Below are 20448 nucleotides of genomic sequence, written 5' to 3' on the forward strand. Positions count from 1 at the left end.
AAACATTTGACCCACAGCATGTAATTCATTTGCAAGAATCTAATGTCTGTGCTGCTCAGTCATGGTGGTGACTCTCAAAATGGAGCAGTTGGAATCGATAGGAGAATCTATAAGGAATTAAATGAATAAGTGATATTGTGGAATCACTAAATCCTTATCAATTCCCATCCCAATTCTGTTTACACTATACATGCTTCCCTTAGGCAGCATCATTAGAAGACATAGCATACATTTTCACTGCTATGCTGATGACACCCAGCTCTATCTGTCCATGAAGCCAGATAACACACACCAATTAGTTAAACTGCAGGAATGTCTTAAAGACATAAAGACCTGGATGGCCACTAACTTTCTGCTTCTTAATTCATATCAAACTGAGGTTATTGTACTCGGCCCTGAAAAGCTTAGAAATACGGTATCTAAGCAGATTCTTACTCTGGATGGCATTACCTTGGCCTCCAGTAACGCTGTGAGGAACCTTGGAGTCATTTTTGACCAGGATGTGTCCTTCAACGCACATATTAAACAAATATGTAAGACTGCGTTCTTCCATTTGCGCAACATCTCTAAAATTAGAAATATCCTGTCTCAGAGTGACGCTGAAAAACTAGTTCATGCATTTATTACTTCCAGGCTGGACTACTGTAACTCATTATTATCAGGAAGTCCTAAAAACTCCCTGAAAAGCCTTCAGCTAATCCAAAATGCTGCAGCAAGAGTCCTGACAGCGACTAGAAAGAGATAGTACCATATCACCCTATTAGAGCACTTCACTCTCGCTCTGCAGGCCTACTTGTTGTTCCTAGAGTATTTAAAAGTAGAATGGGAGGCAGAGCCTTCAGTTTTCAGGCCCCTCTTCTGTGGAACCAGCTTCTAGTTTGGATTCGGGAGACAGACACTATCTCTACTTTTAAGATTAGGCTTCAAACTTTCCTTTTTGCTAAAGCATATAGTTAGGGCTGGACCAGGTGACCCTGGATCCTCCCTTAGTTATGCTGCAATAGACATAGGCTGCCGGGGATTCCCATGATGCATTGAGTTTTTCCTTTCCAGTCACCTTTCTCACTCACTATGTATTAATAGACCTCTCTGTGATTTGGCGTTATATAAATAAAATTGAATTGAATCCCTAGTAGACTGTGAATGTTTTAGGTGACTGTGCACATGTAGCACATATATCACTAACTCAAGCTAAATTATCTGAGGTAAAAGTAACTTGTCAAAAACATGTCCCACATTTAGCTAAATATATTAGTATAAGAGATGTTGACCAGATGAGTAATAAATTCCACTGAACATTGTGCTTGTTTTATATTAATAGTGATGCAAAATGGACTAGTGAGAGATCTGACTGATCTGACCAATTAAGACTAAATAAGAAAATGAATGAATGGATATCTCATCATGTAAAATCTACCATTTAAAGAATATCTATATTTAAAGTTAGGGCAGATAAGTAAGAGAGTGGATAGGAAGTTTAAAAAATTTTTTTTTTAAAAAAATAATAATTTTATTTATGAAATATAGCACGATATTTTTATTTATATATGGACAAATTACAACAAAAGTTGCCTGAAGGCGACTGGTTGGATCTGTTAATGCAACATGGTCATGGCGAAGTGAGTAGTGGCTGTCTTTTGTGCACGGTGGTATTAAGTGTCACCAAGAGCGACTCATTAGGTTTGATTGCTCTGCATGCCTGTGTAATACTCAAAGCACAAGGCAATGGTGCCCTTATTACAATGACATCCACAACACACCAATAATTAAATTAAGATGAAGTCCAAACACTTGGAGCTGACGTAGACTATAAAAAAGGATTTTTAAGAGTTGTGCAGTGGTCTCAGCCTGGGACAAACCTTTGTAAGGAGGAATAGAACTCTTTCATCAGCTGTCAGTATTACATTACATTTCTCTGTAGGCTTGTTCAGCAAAGTGAAATTTCCAGGCACTTTCTAGGCATTCAAATGATGCTGTTTCCAGAGTGACCTGACATTCTGTGCTGCACTCATATCACAAACACCATGTGCACTGCAGTGAGAATAAATTGACTTCAAGGAGTGCAACCATCTGGAATTCAGCATTCTCTCTTGGCACAATCTACTAGAGATTCTTATGGTTGCCTAAAGGCAGAAGTAACCTTTCCAAAGGACCAAGGTCATGTTTTTAAAGGGGATATAGCTCTCATAATATCCTGTATGTACGTCATGGAACTCTAAACTGCAATGATGACTGTCTTGGAGCAGCGATGAATGTGAAAGTCCTGGATATATTAGGTAATAAATGACAGTTGGTTCTCTTACTCAGTATCTTGTATGTGGAGGAAATGTGCAGGTGTTAAGGCCTAACTGATTTGGAACGAGGCCAAATCACAACTGCTAGATGACTGGGTTGGAGCATGTCCAAAATGGCAAGGCAAGCAGGGTGTTTCTGATCAGCAGCACTGAGTACATACAGAGGTGGAAGCCACTAAGAACTAGCAATCATAATTGACTTAACCCTTTGAGATCAAAGTCCTCCAAGTTGCCCTCCTCAAAAAAGGGGTTAGGGATACCAGCGATGATGACTTAGACGTCAGTCCCCAGGCAGCTGTCTCCTGCTAATGTTTTGTTCTAGTAGTATCAGCCAGCAGTGTTACCTTCATCTTAACATCTGAGTCACCAAACAACCTGCGTGGCATTAGCCTTGAATTTTGTTTTACCCACATGCTAAACTGACAAATATTCAGAAACTACAAGATATCACATTACAAATTAAATCTCATACATTTTTTCTATTAGTGTAGAATTTTTCCATTAGGGAGTTCCAGGCAAAACTTTAATGGAAAACTGAACCTAATCCTATTCTATCAGTAACACTAACCCCTAAAGACCAAGTCCCATTCTGAAACCTGAAGATGAGCATTTTTGCCGTCATCTTCTCTGTGTTTTGAAACTCTATGTTATGAATGATAGGATTAATAACATTATTTTACAATGAATTTACAAAACTAGCTTACCAAGGTCAAGGTCAAGGGCCTTTTTCTCATAGTCTTCTAAAAGACCACAGGAGACACCAGGCACTTCTTTGTTGGCTTCACTTTTCAGACCGAAAGCTACCTTCATCTTTTTGTACTGCCAATGGTTCAACACTTAAAATAATATTAAACGATTAAAAGTACTTTAGAAAGACAGAGAATGTAGTAGAAAGCACTACTGAATATGTAGACAGTAGATAATCTGCCTCTTAAAGCAACTTGGGGCAGTCGAGTGTCTCCATCAAACACCACTTCACCCCTAATAGATGCCAGGCCTGTGCCAAAAGAGCAAGAACAGCTCATCAAGCGTGACTGAAAATGAATGAGTATTATTACATAATTATCCATAAACAATTTGTCTAGTGTAACCAAATGAGAGGAAGACATTAGACCGTTGCATAGCTTCAACAGACTTAGAAAGGATAGGTATTATGCAAAAGATCCAGGCACCACTTATGTTTGAGTATGGTTTAACTCACAACTGGGTTCAAGGTTTAAAGTGTGACAGATGACGACTTCCACTTTGTATTCAGTCCTTTGTAGGTACCTGCTGAACTATCAGATCTGAAGGATTTGTGGCCTGTAGCCAATACTCCATACATCAGGTTTCACTGTGTTGCTAGAGTACAGTGCAGTTCACCATGATGACACATAGTTAATATTTCACAGCTTTGTTTTTTCAACACTTCGTTTCCCTCTAGTACAAAAAAGAATATTACAACTAGTGTCTACTGTGACACAATCAAGCTCATTTCAATCAATCAATGAACTAAATGGCTAAACCAAGGCTTAGTATAAACAGATACATACAGATTATTTTGGACTTTGGACTATGAACCTTTAAAGCAGAGATGAAACAATCTTTTAATGAAACAAAAGTTGGATCATTCAGATTTGGGCAGAATCTTGCACATCTACATGATGCCTGTTTCTTTTGTGTCTCAGTGTCAGTCAGTGATGTTAGCTTAAGCACATTGTGTTTTTCTACACTTGTAATTGACACAAAGTTTCAATCCCATTTTATTACCAGTTCAGGAAACCAGATAATTATAAAGACATCATGTGCTTTTTTCCTACCAATTAAGTCAGGCTGAATTTATAAATATGAGAATCGTCTCCTTGTGACTGACGTGTGATGTGAGAAACCCTCTACCTTAATTGGCTCCATGAGCTGTGAGTCAATATCTCTGCCGATACCATAGCAGCCTCGATCAAGAAAGTGTGGAGAAAGTTGACGCTCGCTCTAAAAATATGTGTATGAGCTTTGAGTTATAGCTCAGAGCTTTGACACAAATTAGATCAATTTAAAAGTTTCTAATTACCTGAATTACTTCAGTGAGTCGTGTTTAAAAGTCACTGTAGCTCCAAATTCTGACCAAGTTAATTAGAAGGCTGAATCATTCGGCTAAACTACATAACCACCATTCCAGCATGGATTGTTTCTTTTACCAAATATTACAGTTTTGTGGATTAATGTTCTTTAAAAAATGACATCAAAGTCTGGCTCCTTGGAGGCAACACATGAAGAAATGAAGGGTGGCTCATTTCTTTGCAGAGTACTGCATGTGTCGTTAAAAAAGAATATCAGATCAGTTTATATGCAGATATGAACCAAAATGAGGTCTCTATGTCAGTTAGCGACCTATTTTTCTCCCTAACCTGACATCCATCTCTGCTGTTTGTCCTATTTGACTGAGAGAAGAGGGGCTTTGGAGAACTGCTGTGAAACATCCAATATTTGCAAGTTACTCTGAGAACTTGACAGTTAATTAAAATCCACTTGAAAAGTTTTTTTTACTGCTAAAAATGGAATGATACTAATAAAAAACGGATTAATAGTTAGTTTGTAAAGTAGCAATTTTTCATTAATGAATATTGTGTGGTGGGTCTAATAACATTATTGGATGACATTTACAAAACTGAAATCGGTTAAAATTCTGTTTCACTGCTTTCACTAAGAATTGACATTTGACTAATGACACAACCATTCAAACATTAATTACAACCTTACTAAAAATGATTATTATTGAACTTTTTCAATAGCAAAATAACAAGATACTGAAGTTTAATTAACTATTATTTACTATTTATTAACAATGATTATGTAAAAATGTGATGACCTGTATAACGTTGAGAAACTGTCTCCTGGTTTTACTGCCGTTACTTTGACTTTCTTGCTGTTTGTACCACACCTTTCCCAACAGGTGAGTCACTCGATACTTACAGGTACAACCTCATGCTTCCATTTCTTCCTTGCCAGATTGTCTCTCCACAACTGCATTGCAACTCCACTGCTTTTGCATAATTCCCATGAGTTTTGCTTTTTTGGAGTTTTGGGAATATTTCTAGTACTCTGCCTCGTGTCTGCCTTTGTTACTTTGTTTGCATGGACTGCTTAACTCTTAGTTCAGCCATTAATTAAAGAATCTTAATTTTATAGACTTAATAGCTGCAATTATTTGGCATTATTAGGCCTATTTTTGCCTATGTTAGCATACTTTAATTACTGTTGTGATTTTTAAGGCAGAATACTGTTCAGAATACCCTAACCCTATGCACATTGTTAAAGACATTTTTTCTTTGCAAACGAAATTAAAGTTAAGTAATATTTTCAATATTATCTTCATAGGCAAAAAGAGAAACGATAGCAATGAGCTCCAATATTTCATTCCTTTACTCCAGCTCCTTCCTGTCCTTTCCAAGCTTTCTTTTCATTAGTATGCTAACGTGGCTGTACTTTGCCTATGAAAGGCCTGCTGTAAATGCAAATTCAGCCTGGAGAAATTATCTCTGGAAAGTTTGATGATTAGAAATTTGAAGTTGTTAAATACAGCCTCCTGAGTGTAAATGTAAAAATCTGTACTTGACTAAAACTTTGGCAACTCAACCACAGAGCCACTGGGGACACAAATAGAAGCTTGAGGCAGCAAAACAAAATCACATACGTAGACAAAGCAGCAAATGAAATCTTATCTAGTCTTGTGGCGCAGTTTATCGGAGGTGGAGGTCACAAACAGCTCTCTTTTTGAAGGTCAAGGATAAACTGGAGATGAAGGCAGAACATGCCACAGCTGGTTGCCCGTGGCACAGATCAGAAAAGGGAGAGAGAGTGAAAGAGAAACTGTGAGCAGTGTGGAGAGGTGGTGGTGGTGGTGGTGGTGGGGAGGGGGATCTTGTCAGAGCGTTTCTATTTTTAACTCTTCGACCTCACTGAGTGTCACACCCAGTCCACCCCTTCTCCATCCCTCACTTGCAGAGTCTCTGTGTTTCCACGGCAACCGCCTCCCATGTCTCCCTGACAACGCCCTCCTCAACCCTCCTCCCTCCCAAACTACCATCAATGCCGACACCCCCACAGCCCCCACCCACACCCAAATTGTCGATGCGGTGATTATTATGGTTCTGCAGCAACGCGGGGAGTCTGGGAGGGAGAGGGAAAGACGTGATGTGGATGGAGGAGACAGTAAGGGCAAAGAGGGAGGGAGGAGGCAGGGGAAGAAAATGAGGGATGGAGGGCATTAAAAGAAAGGACAAATAGAGAGAAGGAGGGTGGGTAGACGGGGGAATGGGGAAGACAGAAGATAAAGATGAGACATGATAAAGGGTAGAAGAGAAAGCGGGAGAACGGTAGGAATAGAAAGATTAAATAAAGCTAATACATGAGGAAGAGACTTAACCAGAGAGGGGATTGAGGCTACTAAGAAGAAAACTGGGGTGAAGTATGGAGGTGATAAGTCGGGAGAAAAGGAGGGCAAGAAACAAAAATTATTTCCAAAACCTCCCCCTTAGCCCACTTGTTGTTCCTATGACTGGAATTAATTTAAAAGCACCACAGAGATTTTTAATTAGGAAAATTAGAGCTGATAAAACATCAAAGACAATATATTTTGTCCTAAAATAAGAAAGAAAAAGATACATTTTGAGACCCAAATAAGCAAATAGAAGACTGGCAGATACTTCTAGCCTCTACATTGCAATTTTTGTTACGTGCCAGTGAGTCAGAATTGGCAGGAACGCAGGAAGATGGAGCGACTTTCAGATGATCTGCAGGCAGCAGATGGGAAGGAGTGAAAAAATTATAAAAATACAGGAGAAGGAGGAATAGTGCAAACACTGGCATGCAAAGGGCAGAGGAGAAGACATGTAAAGATGTCAATCTTCAGTCCAAAGCTGTTCTTTAGAGGATCTATGTCTTATGTTGAGCTCACTTGTGAGTAAAATTCTGCCTTTTAGAGAGTCTAAACACTACTGAGAGATAAGCAACCTTACATAGTCATCACGTGACTGAACCAAATGAGCTGTCATGATGAGTGAGCAGTCAGATATCTAAGCATGGATAGTTAGGTGAAATACACGTTTCCAGTCTCTACATTAAGATAAACTAACAGGTTGAAGCTACATATTTGTTACATATGAGAGTAGTATCAATCATCTCAAGGTTGGGTGCATGTTACGTTTCTTCCACAGTGTGTCCTTTGTCCATCAGTGAGCCTGATTCTGCCAGAGGTTTCTTCCTTTTAAATGGGAGTTTTTCCTTTCAACTGCCGCCAGGCGCTTGCACAGAGATCTCATAGTTGTTGTTTTTTTTCTGTGTTACTGTAGGAACTTTATCTAATAATCTAAGGAGCTTGGAAAGAAAAGCGTCTGGACTTCTTTGAGTTGCTTGAAGTTGAGTTGCTTGAAGACGTTTCACCTCTCATCTGAGAAGCTTCTTCAGTTCTAACGGACCCTTAGAACTGAAGAAGCTTCTCGGATTAGAGGTGAAACGTCTTCAAGCAACTCAAAGAAGTCCAGAAGCTTTTCTTTCCTAGCTCCTTAGACTATGATGACCTGGATGACTGAGAACCTTCACAGACATATTTTTATCTATGGGTTGCATTGTTGTATTTTGTCATGTTTCTCAGGTCTTTGTCTGAATTTCTACGAACATTATTGCTAAGGATTGTCTTATTGCATTGGAGTCACACTGGGTTAAATATGTACACTTGGGTTTTAAGGGGTATTTATTATTTTCTTCTTTTTTTTGGGTTGTATGGAAGCCCCAAACGCAATTTCATTGTTCTTGACAATGACAATAAATAAATAAATACTAAATAAATACTAAATAATACTAAATATCTAATAATATGAAGCGCGTTGAGGTGACTGTTACTGTGATATGGTGCTAGAGTTTCTACACTCGACAATGGTGAAAGCGAACATAGATCACATCACTCCTAACTCAGAATTTCTTCACAGTTTCTGGTCATAGAGTATGAAGGACCAGGATTACTTAGGATGAGAAATAATTAGCACATAATTATTCATTACCAATAGAAAAGATAATACTGGTTACGCAATCTTACTTAATTCTAACATAGCTGAAATTTTCAAATTCACCATGTCCTTATAATGAAGCTTCTGGTGCTGAGTGATCACGTTTACCTTGATATTGAGCGCTCTCTGGTTATGGCTAACAATGTCAAAATGTTCAAAAGTACATTTTACTCAAGACCATTAGAGTTAAAAGAAGACTGATACTGTATTCATTAATATTTAGTGGCAGGCGCTGTTCTGAGACATTTGTGACAGTGATTAAGTCAGAAACAGCATGAAAGGAGGAAGGTAGGTAGCTAATGTGACCTATTTATTAATTCAATCATTCATTTTCTTCAACTTATCTAATTCAGGGTTGCGGGAGGGCTGTCATTTATCTCAGCAACAGGGCAGTAGTTGGGGTACAACCTAGACAGGTCGTCAGTCTGTTGGGCTGGAGCTGAGATAGAACGCCCTAGCACATACTCAGTAAGATGCTGAGCCATTAGTTGATGTGGGCTGTCTACTTATGTAAAACATCCATCCATCCATCCATCTTCATCTGCTTTATCCAGGGCCGGGTCGCGGGGGCAGCAGCCTAAGCAAAGAGGCCCAGACCTCCCTCTCCCCAGCCACCTCCTCCAGCTTATCCGGGGGAATACCAAGGCGTTCCCAGGCCAGCCGAGAGATATAATCTCTCCAGCGTGTACTGGGTCTGCCCCGGGGCCTCCTCCCGGTGGGACATGCCTGGAACACCTCACCCAGGAGGCGCCCAGGGGGCATCCTTGTCAGATGCCCGAACCACCTCAGCTGGCTCCTTTCGATGTGGAGCAGCAGCTGCTCTACTCTGAGCCCCTCCCGGATGGCCGAACTTCTCACCCTATCTCTAAGGGAGAGGCCAGCCACCCTTCGGAGGAAGCTCATTTCTGCCGCTTGTATCCGCGATCTCGTTCTTTCGGTCACTACCCACAGCTCGTGGCCATAGGTGAGGGTAGGGACGTAGATCGACCGGTAAATTGAGAGCTTCGCTTTTACACTCAGCTCCCTCTTCACCACGACGGACCGGTGCAGCATCCGCATTACTGCAGCTGCAGCCCCAATCCGTCTGTCGATCTCCGGCTCCCTTCTCCCATCACTCGCTGGATTCGGTTTGGATTCGGGAGACAGACACTATCTCTACTTTTAAGATTAGGCTTAAAACTTTCCTTTTTTCTAAAGCATATAGTTAGGGCTGGACCAGGTGACCCTGAATCCTCCCTTTGTTATGCTGCAATAGATGTAGGCTGCCGGGGGATTCCCATGATGCATTGAGTTTTTCCTTTCCAGTCACCTTTCTCACTCACTATGTATTAATAGACCTCTCTGCATTGAATCATATCTGTTATTAACCTCTGTCTCTCTTCCACAGCATGTCTTTATCCTGTCTTCCTTCTCTCACCCCAACCGGTCGCAGCAGATGGCCGCCCCTCTCTGAGCCTGGTTCTGCCGGAGGTTTCTTCCTGTTAAAAGGGAGTTTTTCCTTCCCACTGTCGCCAAAGTGCTTGCTCATAGGGGGTCATATGATTGTTGGGTTTTTCTCTGTATCTATGAAGCGCCTTGAGGCGACTTTTGTTGTGATTTGGCGCTATATAAATAAAATTGAATTGAATTGAATTGAATTGAACTCGCGAACAAGACCCCGAGATACTTGAACTCCTCCACTTGGGGCAGGAACTCATCCCCGACCCGGAGTGGGCACTCCACCCTTTTCCGGCTGAGAACCATGGCCTCAGATTTGGAGGTGCTGATCCTCATTCCCGCTGCTTCACACTCGGCTGCGAACCGTTCCAGTGCGAGCTGGAGGCCCTCATCCGATGAAGCCAACAGAACCACATCATCTGCAAAAATCAGAGATGAGATTCTGAGGCCACCAAAGCGAAAGCCCTCCGCCACTTGGCTGCGCCTAGAAATCCTGTCCATAAAAATTATGAACAGAACCGGAGACAAAGGGCAGCCCTGGCGGAGCCCATCACCCACCGGGAACGAGTCCGACTTATTGCCGGCAATGCGAACCAAGCTCTTGCAACGGTTGTATAGGGATCGAATGGCCCGTAGCAATGGGCCAGACACCCCATACTCCCGCAACACCTCCCACAGGACACCCCGAGGGACACGGTCGAATGCCTTCTCCAAGTCCACAAAACACATGTAGACTGGTTGGGCAAACTCCCATGCACCCTCAAGTATCCTGGAGAGGATAAAGAGCTGGTCCAGTGTTCCGCGACCAGGACGAAAACCGCATTGTTCCTCCTGTATCCGAGGTTCGACTAGCAGACGAACTCTCCTTTTCAGCACCCTGGCATAGACTTTCCCAGGGAGGCTGAGGAGTGTGATCCCCCTGTAGTTGGAACACACCCTCCGGTCCCCCTTCTTAAAGATGGGGACCACCACCCCGGTCTGCCAGTCCACATGTAAAACAAATGCAGCTAAATGAAAGCTGCTGTGTGTAAAATGTTAGTTATGCGTAAACGGAACCATTACCAGCAACTTCAGGAAACATATATATCTGACTAATGCAGTGTTTGTCTAATTTAGCAAAGCTGTTGCTGTACCAGTGTTAGCCTCCTGGCACCAGTGATGCTGCTGCTTATTGTTACGAAAACAAGTCTGCACCGATCACATGGAAACAGTTAGCAATGGCTTTAAACACTTCTTCAAATTTTCCTAATTAGTGCTCAGACAAGCAGCGGTGACAGCTTTGTCAGTGGATAGCAGTCGCACATGCAAAACAAACTCAATCTTAATTGCCAGTTAAAAGAAAAATCTGACACTGAAAACACTGAAAATAAATGTGGAGCACATTTGTGAATAAAAAATGAAATGCAGCCCAGTTTTTTCTAATGAAAAAAGTTGATAACAACACTAAGGTGACTCAGTCAGATGGACTCTGTCCTCTCTGTCCTCTGTCCTACATTTTAGACCATAAAATGCTTCAAAAATAGAACCAAAATTGGATTTTTGCCAAATGAATGTGACGAAACAATGCTTTGTAAAAACTAAAAAAGAATATTTACAGTTATGCCGAGACACGACAATATTATGACACCTGCACATGTTTCTTGGTGATGATTTCAGAGAGCAGTGGTTCATAGGTGTAATTTCTGTAGCAGGCACCTGATGGAGCCAGTGAGCAGGGCTGAGATTCTACAACAGCAACCTTCTTAACAGCCGACACAGACTGCAACATGACTGTATGCAGTGTTACACAGCCAACCACAACACACTGGGTTTCCCGGTGGTTATCTCAATTTCTAGAATTTGCTTTGATTTAATCTCCCTGGCTCTCTCTCAAGGACGAATCCAGGACACAGCATCAGGTAAAAGATGGTTGCCACTTTGCTTTGCATACCAGAGACTCTTTGTCTCACACACACACATTGACACAGCAGGAACGACAACAATTTCTTCTTTCTTTCGGACTACATGCACATTGAAAAAATGAGGGTGTGTTCGCCTTACATAAGGGTGAAACAGTCACTGTCATCAATATTGTATATGAGAGAAAGATGCAGAGTTAAAAATAGATGGAGTCAAGATAAAGTCAGGAGAGAGAAACTCCCAGACTGGCTGGGTAATAAAAACATACAACCTGCGCAGTCTGGGCCAAATTACACAGAGTGAAGAGACTAACACACAAGGTCATTAACAGCAGCAATTTTTAATATCTAATATTTAATATTTGATCACATCGGAGCACAGCAGCAACCATACAACCAGACACCCTTTGGAGGAAGGGTGGCTGGTTGTCTCTAATATTACTGAAATACTACTGTTAAAAATATATTTTTAATCATTTAACCTGCAATCACTGATTCTATGTTGTTGTGGATACAACCCTGCCCATTTTAAGCAGTCACATAGAAGTTGTGTTTCAGGTAAACTCAAACAGACTCTTTAATAACTCCATTTTTGATCTCTACTAATTCCCAAAGGAAATAATGTACAGTTGTGGTGAAAAATGTACATACACTCACCGTGGACATGACTCTCACAGTAACTTTAAATTATTTATTAGAGCTGTTCTATTTCCAGCATTAGCGTTTTTGCCTCTCAGCAAACACAGAAATACAAGCTACAGGATACAAGTTGGATGAGAAAGATTCACTATAACTGTGGTCATTCAAAAAAAACATCAATACATCACTATGCCTTACATAGTGATGTCAGTCTCACAGTAAACCACGCGAAATACATGTCAAATGCAACACAACTGTCTTCCAAGTACTGTAATGTGTAGTGAACCACATTAAACACATCCTACAACAAACAGCTGAATAAATTTGTGATTTCAGTCGTTTCCAGCTTTTGTTAGGAAATGTCATTGAGATTTTTGGTAACACTAAATCGTAGCAATAACAAACCATAAAGTTTTCTGCAAACACAATGGGAAATGTGCAGTTCAAATTTGAACTGTGGAATAAAAACTTAAGGAAAAATCTGTGAAAAATCATCGCAGCCCTGCAAACATCATCACTGTATTTGTAATGCTGAAGAGTCGTACAGGATGTGGGGCTGACTTAGGCACCATAAAAATCAACCCATTTAGAGAGTGCCAAGTATCATCACTTACATTTATTTAGTCATTCAAAGTCACTGGTTGTTTACTTATATCTTTATGAAAATGAATTATAGATGTATTTTCTATGAGATTTCTGGTTTAAACATTAGTCTCCAGGTCAAAACTGGACTATAAATGGACAGATCCAGGCATTCTTTCCATGTACATTAGTGAGTTCGTCAGACCCCATCTTACAAAGGAGGGAATGAACCTTAGACTTGAGATACATACAGTGTACAGTTTTCACCTAAAGAAGGTAATGTGGTGATGTATGCTGGGCTAGGTGGATGAAATCTCAAATTAGCTTTAAGAATCTTAAACCACAGGAACATCCCTCAGTTCACTTTTAGAAATAAAATACATTTTCTGTGTTCTGTGTATTTAAATACTTCACTGTCATCCACATCCACAAACAAACACAGGGACAAGCATACTAAACATCCCCAAAATGATCTAACATAAGGATGTGCAAACTTCCTGGGTCAGAAAGAAGAAAAAGGGAAAAGGGAAACTTGTTCTTACCTGTGGAGGTTACATTGTTGGTGGCATTATGAAAAAGAAAAAATGGAAAGGGAGAGAGAAAAAAATCAAGTTTACTCGCTTTAGAATTAACTCCATTGTCTTATACACAATTCTCCAACGTCAGCTCTAACAATCCCTCTGCTTTAAGACCTCTCTCGCTAAAATAAGACTCGAGTATTGAGTCATGTACCTGAAAACTTTCGCTCAGGCCAAGATCTGTGTGGAAGAGACAGACGCAATTCTAGCTACTTGACAAAACCTTTTATCTAAAGAGCATTAAACACATATTTCACCAGGAGTGTCAGGGTGGTTTAAGGTCGGGACTAAAGCGAAGCACAGGGAATTACAGTAGAAAGTAAATCTTCATAAGGAGGGTACGAGATGTAGTCTGTAGCGACAGAGTGATCAGGCTAGAATGCAGGCATTTCAAGTAAGAGGAAGGAGTACTAGAATGAGGTGCCATCAGGGTTTTTCTCAGGTTACAGGAGGCAGGCCTTACCAGGCACTGGACAGTAAACTGCAGGTTACTATGTGGCTGGTGATTGGTTAGATTTGGATGGATATGCCTGTCTGTTGTAATAACAACAGGGGAAAATCCTGTTACATGAAGGTTACTTCTAATCAGGATAATAATGCAAAAACAAAGATTGTAATCTGAAGTATGACCTGAGCAAAAATATAAATTCCTCCGTACCTACAAATTAACTATGTTTAAGATTGGTGGTCCTGAGAGGTCAAACAGACTGCAACTTAAGAAAATACCAGTAAATAGAAAAATACTACAAAAACACACAAAACACAACAGAAGCTGAATAAAACAGAGTGGAACTAGAAAAAAATCTCACAAAACAAGAGCAGAGAAGTGTTACGATATGAATGTGACAGAAACCAAAACATGTGAAGGACTGCACTGAGACATGCATGAGAGAAACAGAGGAGTCTGTGTGTTTTTATCATATGATTCACATAAAAACTGCACATATGTGTTTGCTATTAGCAGTTTACTGTTAGCTTGTGAATTTTGTAACTGTTGCGTCCACGTTGTTGTCTCCCCAAAAACACTTCTGTTGTGTTTTTAAGTTGGTATTTTTGTGCCGTTTTTTTCTGTTTCACTTGTGTTTTATCCAACTTCTGTTATGTGTTTTACAGTATTTTCCTCTTTGCTGGTATTTTCTTGAGTTGATCACATCGGAGCACATTGCTGCGGTGAGGGCCACCGTTTGATCTTTTTTTAGATCCCCTAATTCTTGGCCAATGAAATATAAAGAATAAATTGAAGTCCCTTGTTACAAGATTTAATCTAACAATGAGGGACATGAAAATGGTTCAGAGACCGATACTTGACTTTAATGTGAAAATATGGTCACTCACAGGTGACACATGGGTAACTTTATGATGAAGGTCACATCCTGTGGCTCAAAGTAGTAGAGATTTGAGGATTTTTTGGTTCATTTTGGGTCAAATACTACATTGTAGAGAATTTAGAAAATAGCTGAATGGAGTAATGCATCTTTAACATATAACACGTCATATATAGTTTATAATAAACACCTGCAATAGAATTCACTACTGAAAATCACTGCGAAAATAAAACTTTAGAGGTGAAAAAATAAAAAACTGGGTTTTGTGCCTTATCGACCTAATAAATAAATGAAAGATGAATTTGTAACACATTTTCCAGTTTTCTTGTTCACAACCATAGACTGTGTATAAAAGATGGGCATAGCCTTTGCATCTGAAAAATCAAGTGCTTTCTGATACTCAGGAAGTGGTAACTCCTGGTGTCTAAAAGGAAGTACAGAAGTCTAAGGGCTCCCTCGCTCTGTGACCTCAGCTGACATTTTTCTGATGAGTCACTATTAGTTCAGATAACAAGGTTATGCTTTAGTTCCAGCCTGATTTTGACTGACACATTGCAATCCTATGACTGTGCAGTCCTGCTTAATTTCACAGTTTGGCATCAAAAAGACAAGATGGCAGCATGACAGCAGAAACACACCTCTAAAGTTTGCAAATGAACAAATGGCATCACAGTGGCTACATCCTGTCCATCTTTTATATGACGTCTATGGTCACGGCCACACCTTGCCTCTTCTACATACACTAATTTGCCTCTATGCAGATGATTAAAGTCTACAAAGTTACTGACTGAATCTGAAAGGCATTGACAAACTGGCTTTTCCATGCAGCGACCCAGGTTATGTGTGTTTTTACAGACAAAAAGGAGATAGTGGTAGGTTACATAGCAGCTGACAATCACATGAAACAGTAGACAGTGGAGCAAGCATAGACGGCAGCAGCTATCAGCAGCAGGTCAAGTATTATCAAATTGTTATGATCACAGTAACAGATACACAGAGGCAGGCAGAGGAAAATCCAATCAGACAGTTTACCCTGGCAGGTTTGTAGGGCCCGACCAGCACAGTACATTTGTGTCCCATAGTCATGCTGGCAGCATAGGATATTATTATATTTGGACACAAATGAATTTCTGTCTGCGATATTTTCCAGATTATATTTGCAGTAGTAACAAAGAGCAGATGTTTATCTGTCGTAAAGGTAAATATCTTAAAAGCTGATTAAACAGAAGCTGTTCTGGATATATCTGTCGGGCCCCGGTTATTTCGGATTCGCAGGCGACAGGATCGAGCACCAAGCAGGCAAAGAGCCATGCATACAGGGAGACAAACATCACTACTTCTTGCTATTCTAGCCTACAATCACTTTTCTTTAAATTAGCTCCATGTTATTCATAATCTTCCCTGTAGTTCACCAACCTTCCAATGGGGGGAGCTGTGGCGACGAGGACTCCTGGTGGTCTGAGTGTGCAGGGAGAGAGGGAGGGGCTGCTTGGGTGATGGGAGGAGGGGGTGTGGCTGAGCTAAGGGACACTGGTACGCATTTGGGGGGAGTGTCTGGTGATGACGATGCAGGGGTGGCTTCTTTCTTACAGGAAGCAGCTGAGGAATTAAGAGGTGTGGCCGAAGTGGTAGAGGATGCAGGACCGGCGGTTCCCGTGGAGGCCACTGCTGCTGTTCTAACAACAGGAGTGGCCTCCGAATTACTGGGGGTAGCTGTGCAGGACATTAGTGTGGCTGAGGGGATGAAAGGCTTGGCATCGACGTTGAGGGCCGATCCAGCTATGGCTGCTGAAGGATATGTTTCTGCTGAAGTTAAAGGTGATGGACTGGTGGACACAGTGGGGGGAAGGTCTGAAGTGCTCTTGAAAGGGTTGAAATCAGAAGCAGCTTGTGAAGCAAGGACAGTGGTTTCTACTGGGGTTGACTTTGTGAGGGAAGCAGGAGCAAGTGAGGCTGTGTTGGTGATGGGGGTGGTTGTCTGGGAGTCGGGAGTGGAACCCGGTGGGGTCTGGAGAACTGAATCAAGGAAAGAGAAGGTCTGGGAGACAGGGCTTAGGTTGTCCCCTGTCATTAGTGCTAGGCTACCGCTGACATCCCCAGCTAAACTATTCTTGGTGACTGTACTAGCAGCTGTGCTAATATGGTTTTCAGGTTTGGCTGACATTCTCTCTTCAATGGGCTTTTGCCCATTTTTAACAGACACAGAAAAGTCATCTAAACACATAGGCTCGTAGGAGCGCGAAGACAAATCTGATACTTGGCCAACATGGGAACAGTTGGTAAAACTTGTGGGTATCTGTTCAGGGGCAGAGGGTAGAGTGGGGCTGGGGATGGAGTTTGGAGCTTTGGGGTCACTAGAGCCAATGTCAGCACCTGCAGCCCACTTAGGGGCAACTGTAGCTGGTGTGGGAGAGACAGGCTGCTGTGGAGCTCCCCACTCCTCTGGAAGTCTTGCCCGACTCTTAGTCTTTCTGCCTTTTACCCTACCCCCTCCTCCACTCTCTCTGATCTCCCACTCCCAGTTCTCCTCCTCATCTTCGTCCTCCTCCACCTCCCTTCTGCCTTTATCCTGCATCCTGCTGATGTTATTCTCCTGGCTATCCAAGAAGTCGTAGACCTCATCACGGCCCTTCCTCTTCTTCTTCCGTCGCCGCTGCTGCTGCTTGCCGGCTTCGTTCCCCGGCCCTGCTCTGTCAGGGCTGAGGGGTTCAGAGTTGGAGGATGTAGCACTGCTGTCATCCACTGAGCCGCTGGGAGAGAGGATGGGAGCTGCCGAGGGGGAGGGTTTTATAAGAGGAGGAACCAATCACATACTGTGTCAGAGAAACACCTGATAAAAAGCCATCAGATTATGGTTACTATAGCTGTACTCGTTATTTCAGGTTTAAATCTGATTTAACTGGGTGTACCAGCTATTTTGGTAAATAACTCTTGCATCTATGACAGTGAAAGTAAGTTGATGTAGTGAAGATAATAGGATTACTCTAAATTCATGTTGAAATATGAGTTTTTATGAAATAAGCTAAAGCAGACATTTTTCCCCCCTCTTACGCAGTTGGGTTAACTTATGCAAGATATGTATCTTACCTTAGAAAGGGTTTCTGTGGTTTCACAAGAGCACTCAGTGGTGCTTGATATCCTAAGTTGTGCTTTCCAGGCTGACATTTCTTAACTTCATCAAAACCCCCAGTCTGTTATGTCTACCATTGCCAGACGCTGCTATACAATCAAAATGATTTAACGACCATTGTGGTTGACGATACGTTAAAGAAGCTACACAATTTTAGGCTAAAAACAAACTCTAACCAGCAAGCTGTCTTGTTAATAGTGCTCTTTAGTGGGTGCATTACAAGAGCTTAAGCCCTCACTGTCCTTACTGTTGCACTGACTACCTGTCCTTCAACATGATTCAGGTAGTTTTTTTGTCTAAACCAAAGTAATTAGAGTAGTTTGCATCCAGAGTATTCCCTGATGTGTGCTACATGTGAGAAAGGACGTGTGTGAAAACTACACCAACATAGCTAACTAAAAATTGTTCGAAGTTCAGGTTTGATAATAGCTACAGACTCTACAAAAGAAAAATACCACATTTAGGCAGCGCTACTTCTTGGTCCTTTCAAGTTGCACTGAGGGCAGCCTACTCTTTAGGCCATCTTTGGGTACCAAAAAGGTATCACATGAGTCCCTGGATGAGGACTACCTGATGAGAGTTAACTTCAGTAGATATCTCTGCAATGCAAGTTAGAGGTATCTCTGACATTCAGTGATAGCTTTTAGTTCTTCGCATCCTGTTAATAAGTTCAATTATGCACATTAATTGAGCAAAGCTGGACTAATTTCCTACTAATGTTAAATTTGTTTATTTGTAGAGATAAGTGTCTTCTATGAGTTTATCTTACTGAACTATACTTATTCTCATTGCTTAACAAATACTGTAAATAATAAACGTCTGTTATTACTGTCACCTGGAGCCTTGACTCATCCCCCAAAAAACAAAGAACAGACATTTTTGTGGAACATAACTTATTTTAAAATTTTACTCGTTTAAATTTATTACCTGCTGAAATATTTCGGTGTGGTGTACATACACTGTAAAATAACAACCGGATGAAGACAGATTATTTTTAGTGACATCACATGATATGGTTGGACAGGAGAAACACCTAAGCTGGTACTATAGAAGATGTATTAGCAATGCATTTGGAAAGCACACGTGGCTACATGCTATAATACGCAATAAATTCCCGCCTTGTGTACTAGTGGTATGCCACATGCCAACCAGGAAATGCACATAAAATCATGAAGTGAAGTTTGTTTTGCTGGGTTGGTTTCCAGTGATAGTAACCATAGTCTGACTGCTCTTAGGCTCTTTTTAGGCACAACATTTTCAACAATTTATTATAGTAAGTTGTATGTGATGGTGCCTGCTTTTATAAATACATTCAACCTGTATTTGCTTTACTCACCTGTTGTTTTGTCTATGGTTCTGTAAAGACTATAATAGATCACACGTGCATAAAACGTTTTATAGATGCTGTTTTACACCAGGCATTAGATATATTTGCTTGGTGTCCCAGCTGCCTGGATTTGACTGGATATACTGTAAACTAAAATTTCACTGACAACAACGTTTGAGGGAACCTTTTAGGACCAAGTTAGACTGTGATTGACATGCACATTTGTGTGCATGAAGGGTAATGTTGTTTTTAGTTGTTACTCTTTATGATAATAACTATAATGTAAAATGAGAGGAAGTCAAAACTGAAAGTTGGTCATATAGTTTGGTGTAGATTTCTGTTTTCCAAATTGCCAGTGAAGTCTGAAAGGAAGTGCCAGTCAACCAGTAAATGTGTGATGCAAGTGTCCTTTTGCACAAATATGCATAATTCTGAATATTTAAACATCATCATCACCACCATCCAGGATACAAAGTTGCTCTTAGAGGGAGGACGCACACACGCCACAGAAAAATAAGCACACTGTGAGAGCAATGCAACCTTGAAGCAACTTAAACAGACAAATATACCAAGCACAGTTAACACAGGATCTAGCATGCAAGAACAAAATTAAAAACATGCGTGTCTACTAAGTGCACATTCAAACGCACTCAAATCACATTAAGCGTTAGGAACGCACTGCGGAATCACAAAACGATCAAATGGCAGACAAAGCAAAAAATGTTCAGCCTGCACTGAAATGATCTTCTTATTTGTCTGTTCCCACTATCTTCTCTTATTTGAGGAATGAAGGCATCGCAGTTGGCTCTGGCTTTTTCCTCTGAATCCATATTTCTCAATTATTTCTGACAAGCACGTCATCAGCTCAGAGAGAACAAGAAACAGTAAGATGAACAGACAGAAACAGGCAAACTGTAAAATAGTCTATGACTGCTCATCGGCTCTTCTTCCAGTCTAAAATATTATTATTTTTTCTAGTTTTCATCATCCTAACTGCAGTCTTACATCACTACTTATTAATGGAAATCCAGAAAAAGGTGCAATCCTCTCTAAATCTGGCACCTTTCCCAGCATGGTTTAATTGATTGACTTGGCTATTTTCTCCCAACAACCTGATGCTTGCCCTGCTATAAACAACACTAAAGGAAGACAAGACCAGGGATATTATCATCTATATTTAATAGGATAACATATTTAATG

General features: G+C 40.9%; 1 protein-coding gene across 1 annotated transcript in view; it reads right to left on the minus strand.

Annotated features, from left to right (window-relative positions):
• Positions 1-20448, minus strand: part of LOC146614159 (uncharacterized) — a 124031-nt gene that overhangs the window by 47379 nt on the left and 56204 nt on the right. Inside the window, exon 6 of the mRNA XM_085378090.1 lies at positions 16208-17560. Within this exon, the coding sequence (XP_085234216.1) occupies positions 16208-17560 (1353 nt within the window). The remainder of the gene's footprint in view (positions 1-16207; positions 17561-20448) is intronic.

The sequence above is a fragment of the Diplotaxodon limnothrissa genome, linkage group LG18 (genome assembly GCF_057381915.1).
Source record: "Diplotaxodon limnothrissa isolate DT_005_m linkage group LG18, D_limnothrissa_male_GT1.1, whole genome shotgun sequence".
In the NCBI taxonomy this organism is placed as follows: Eukaryota; Metazoa; Chordata; class Actinopteri; order Cichliformes; family Cichlidae; genus Diplotaxodon; species Diplotaxodon limnothrissa.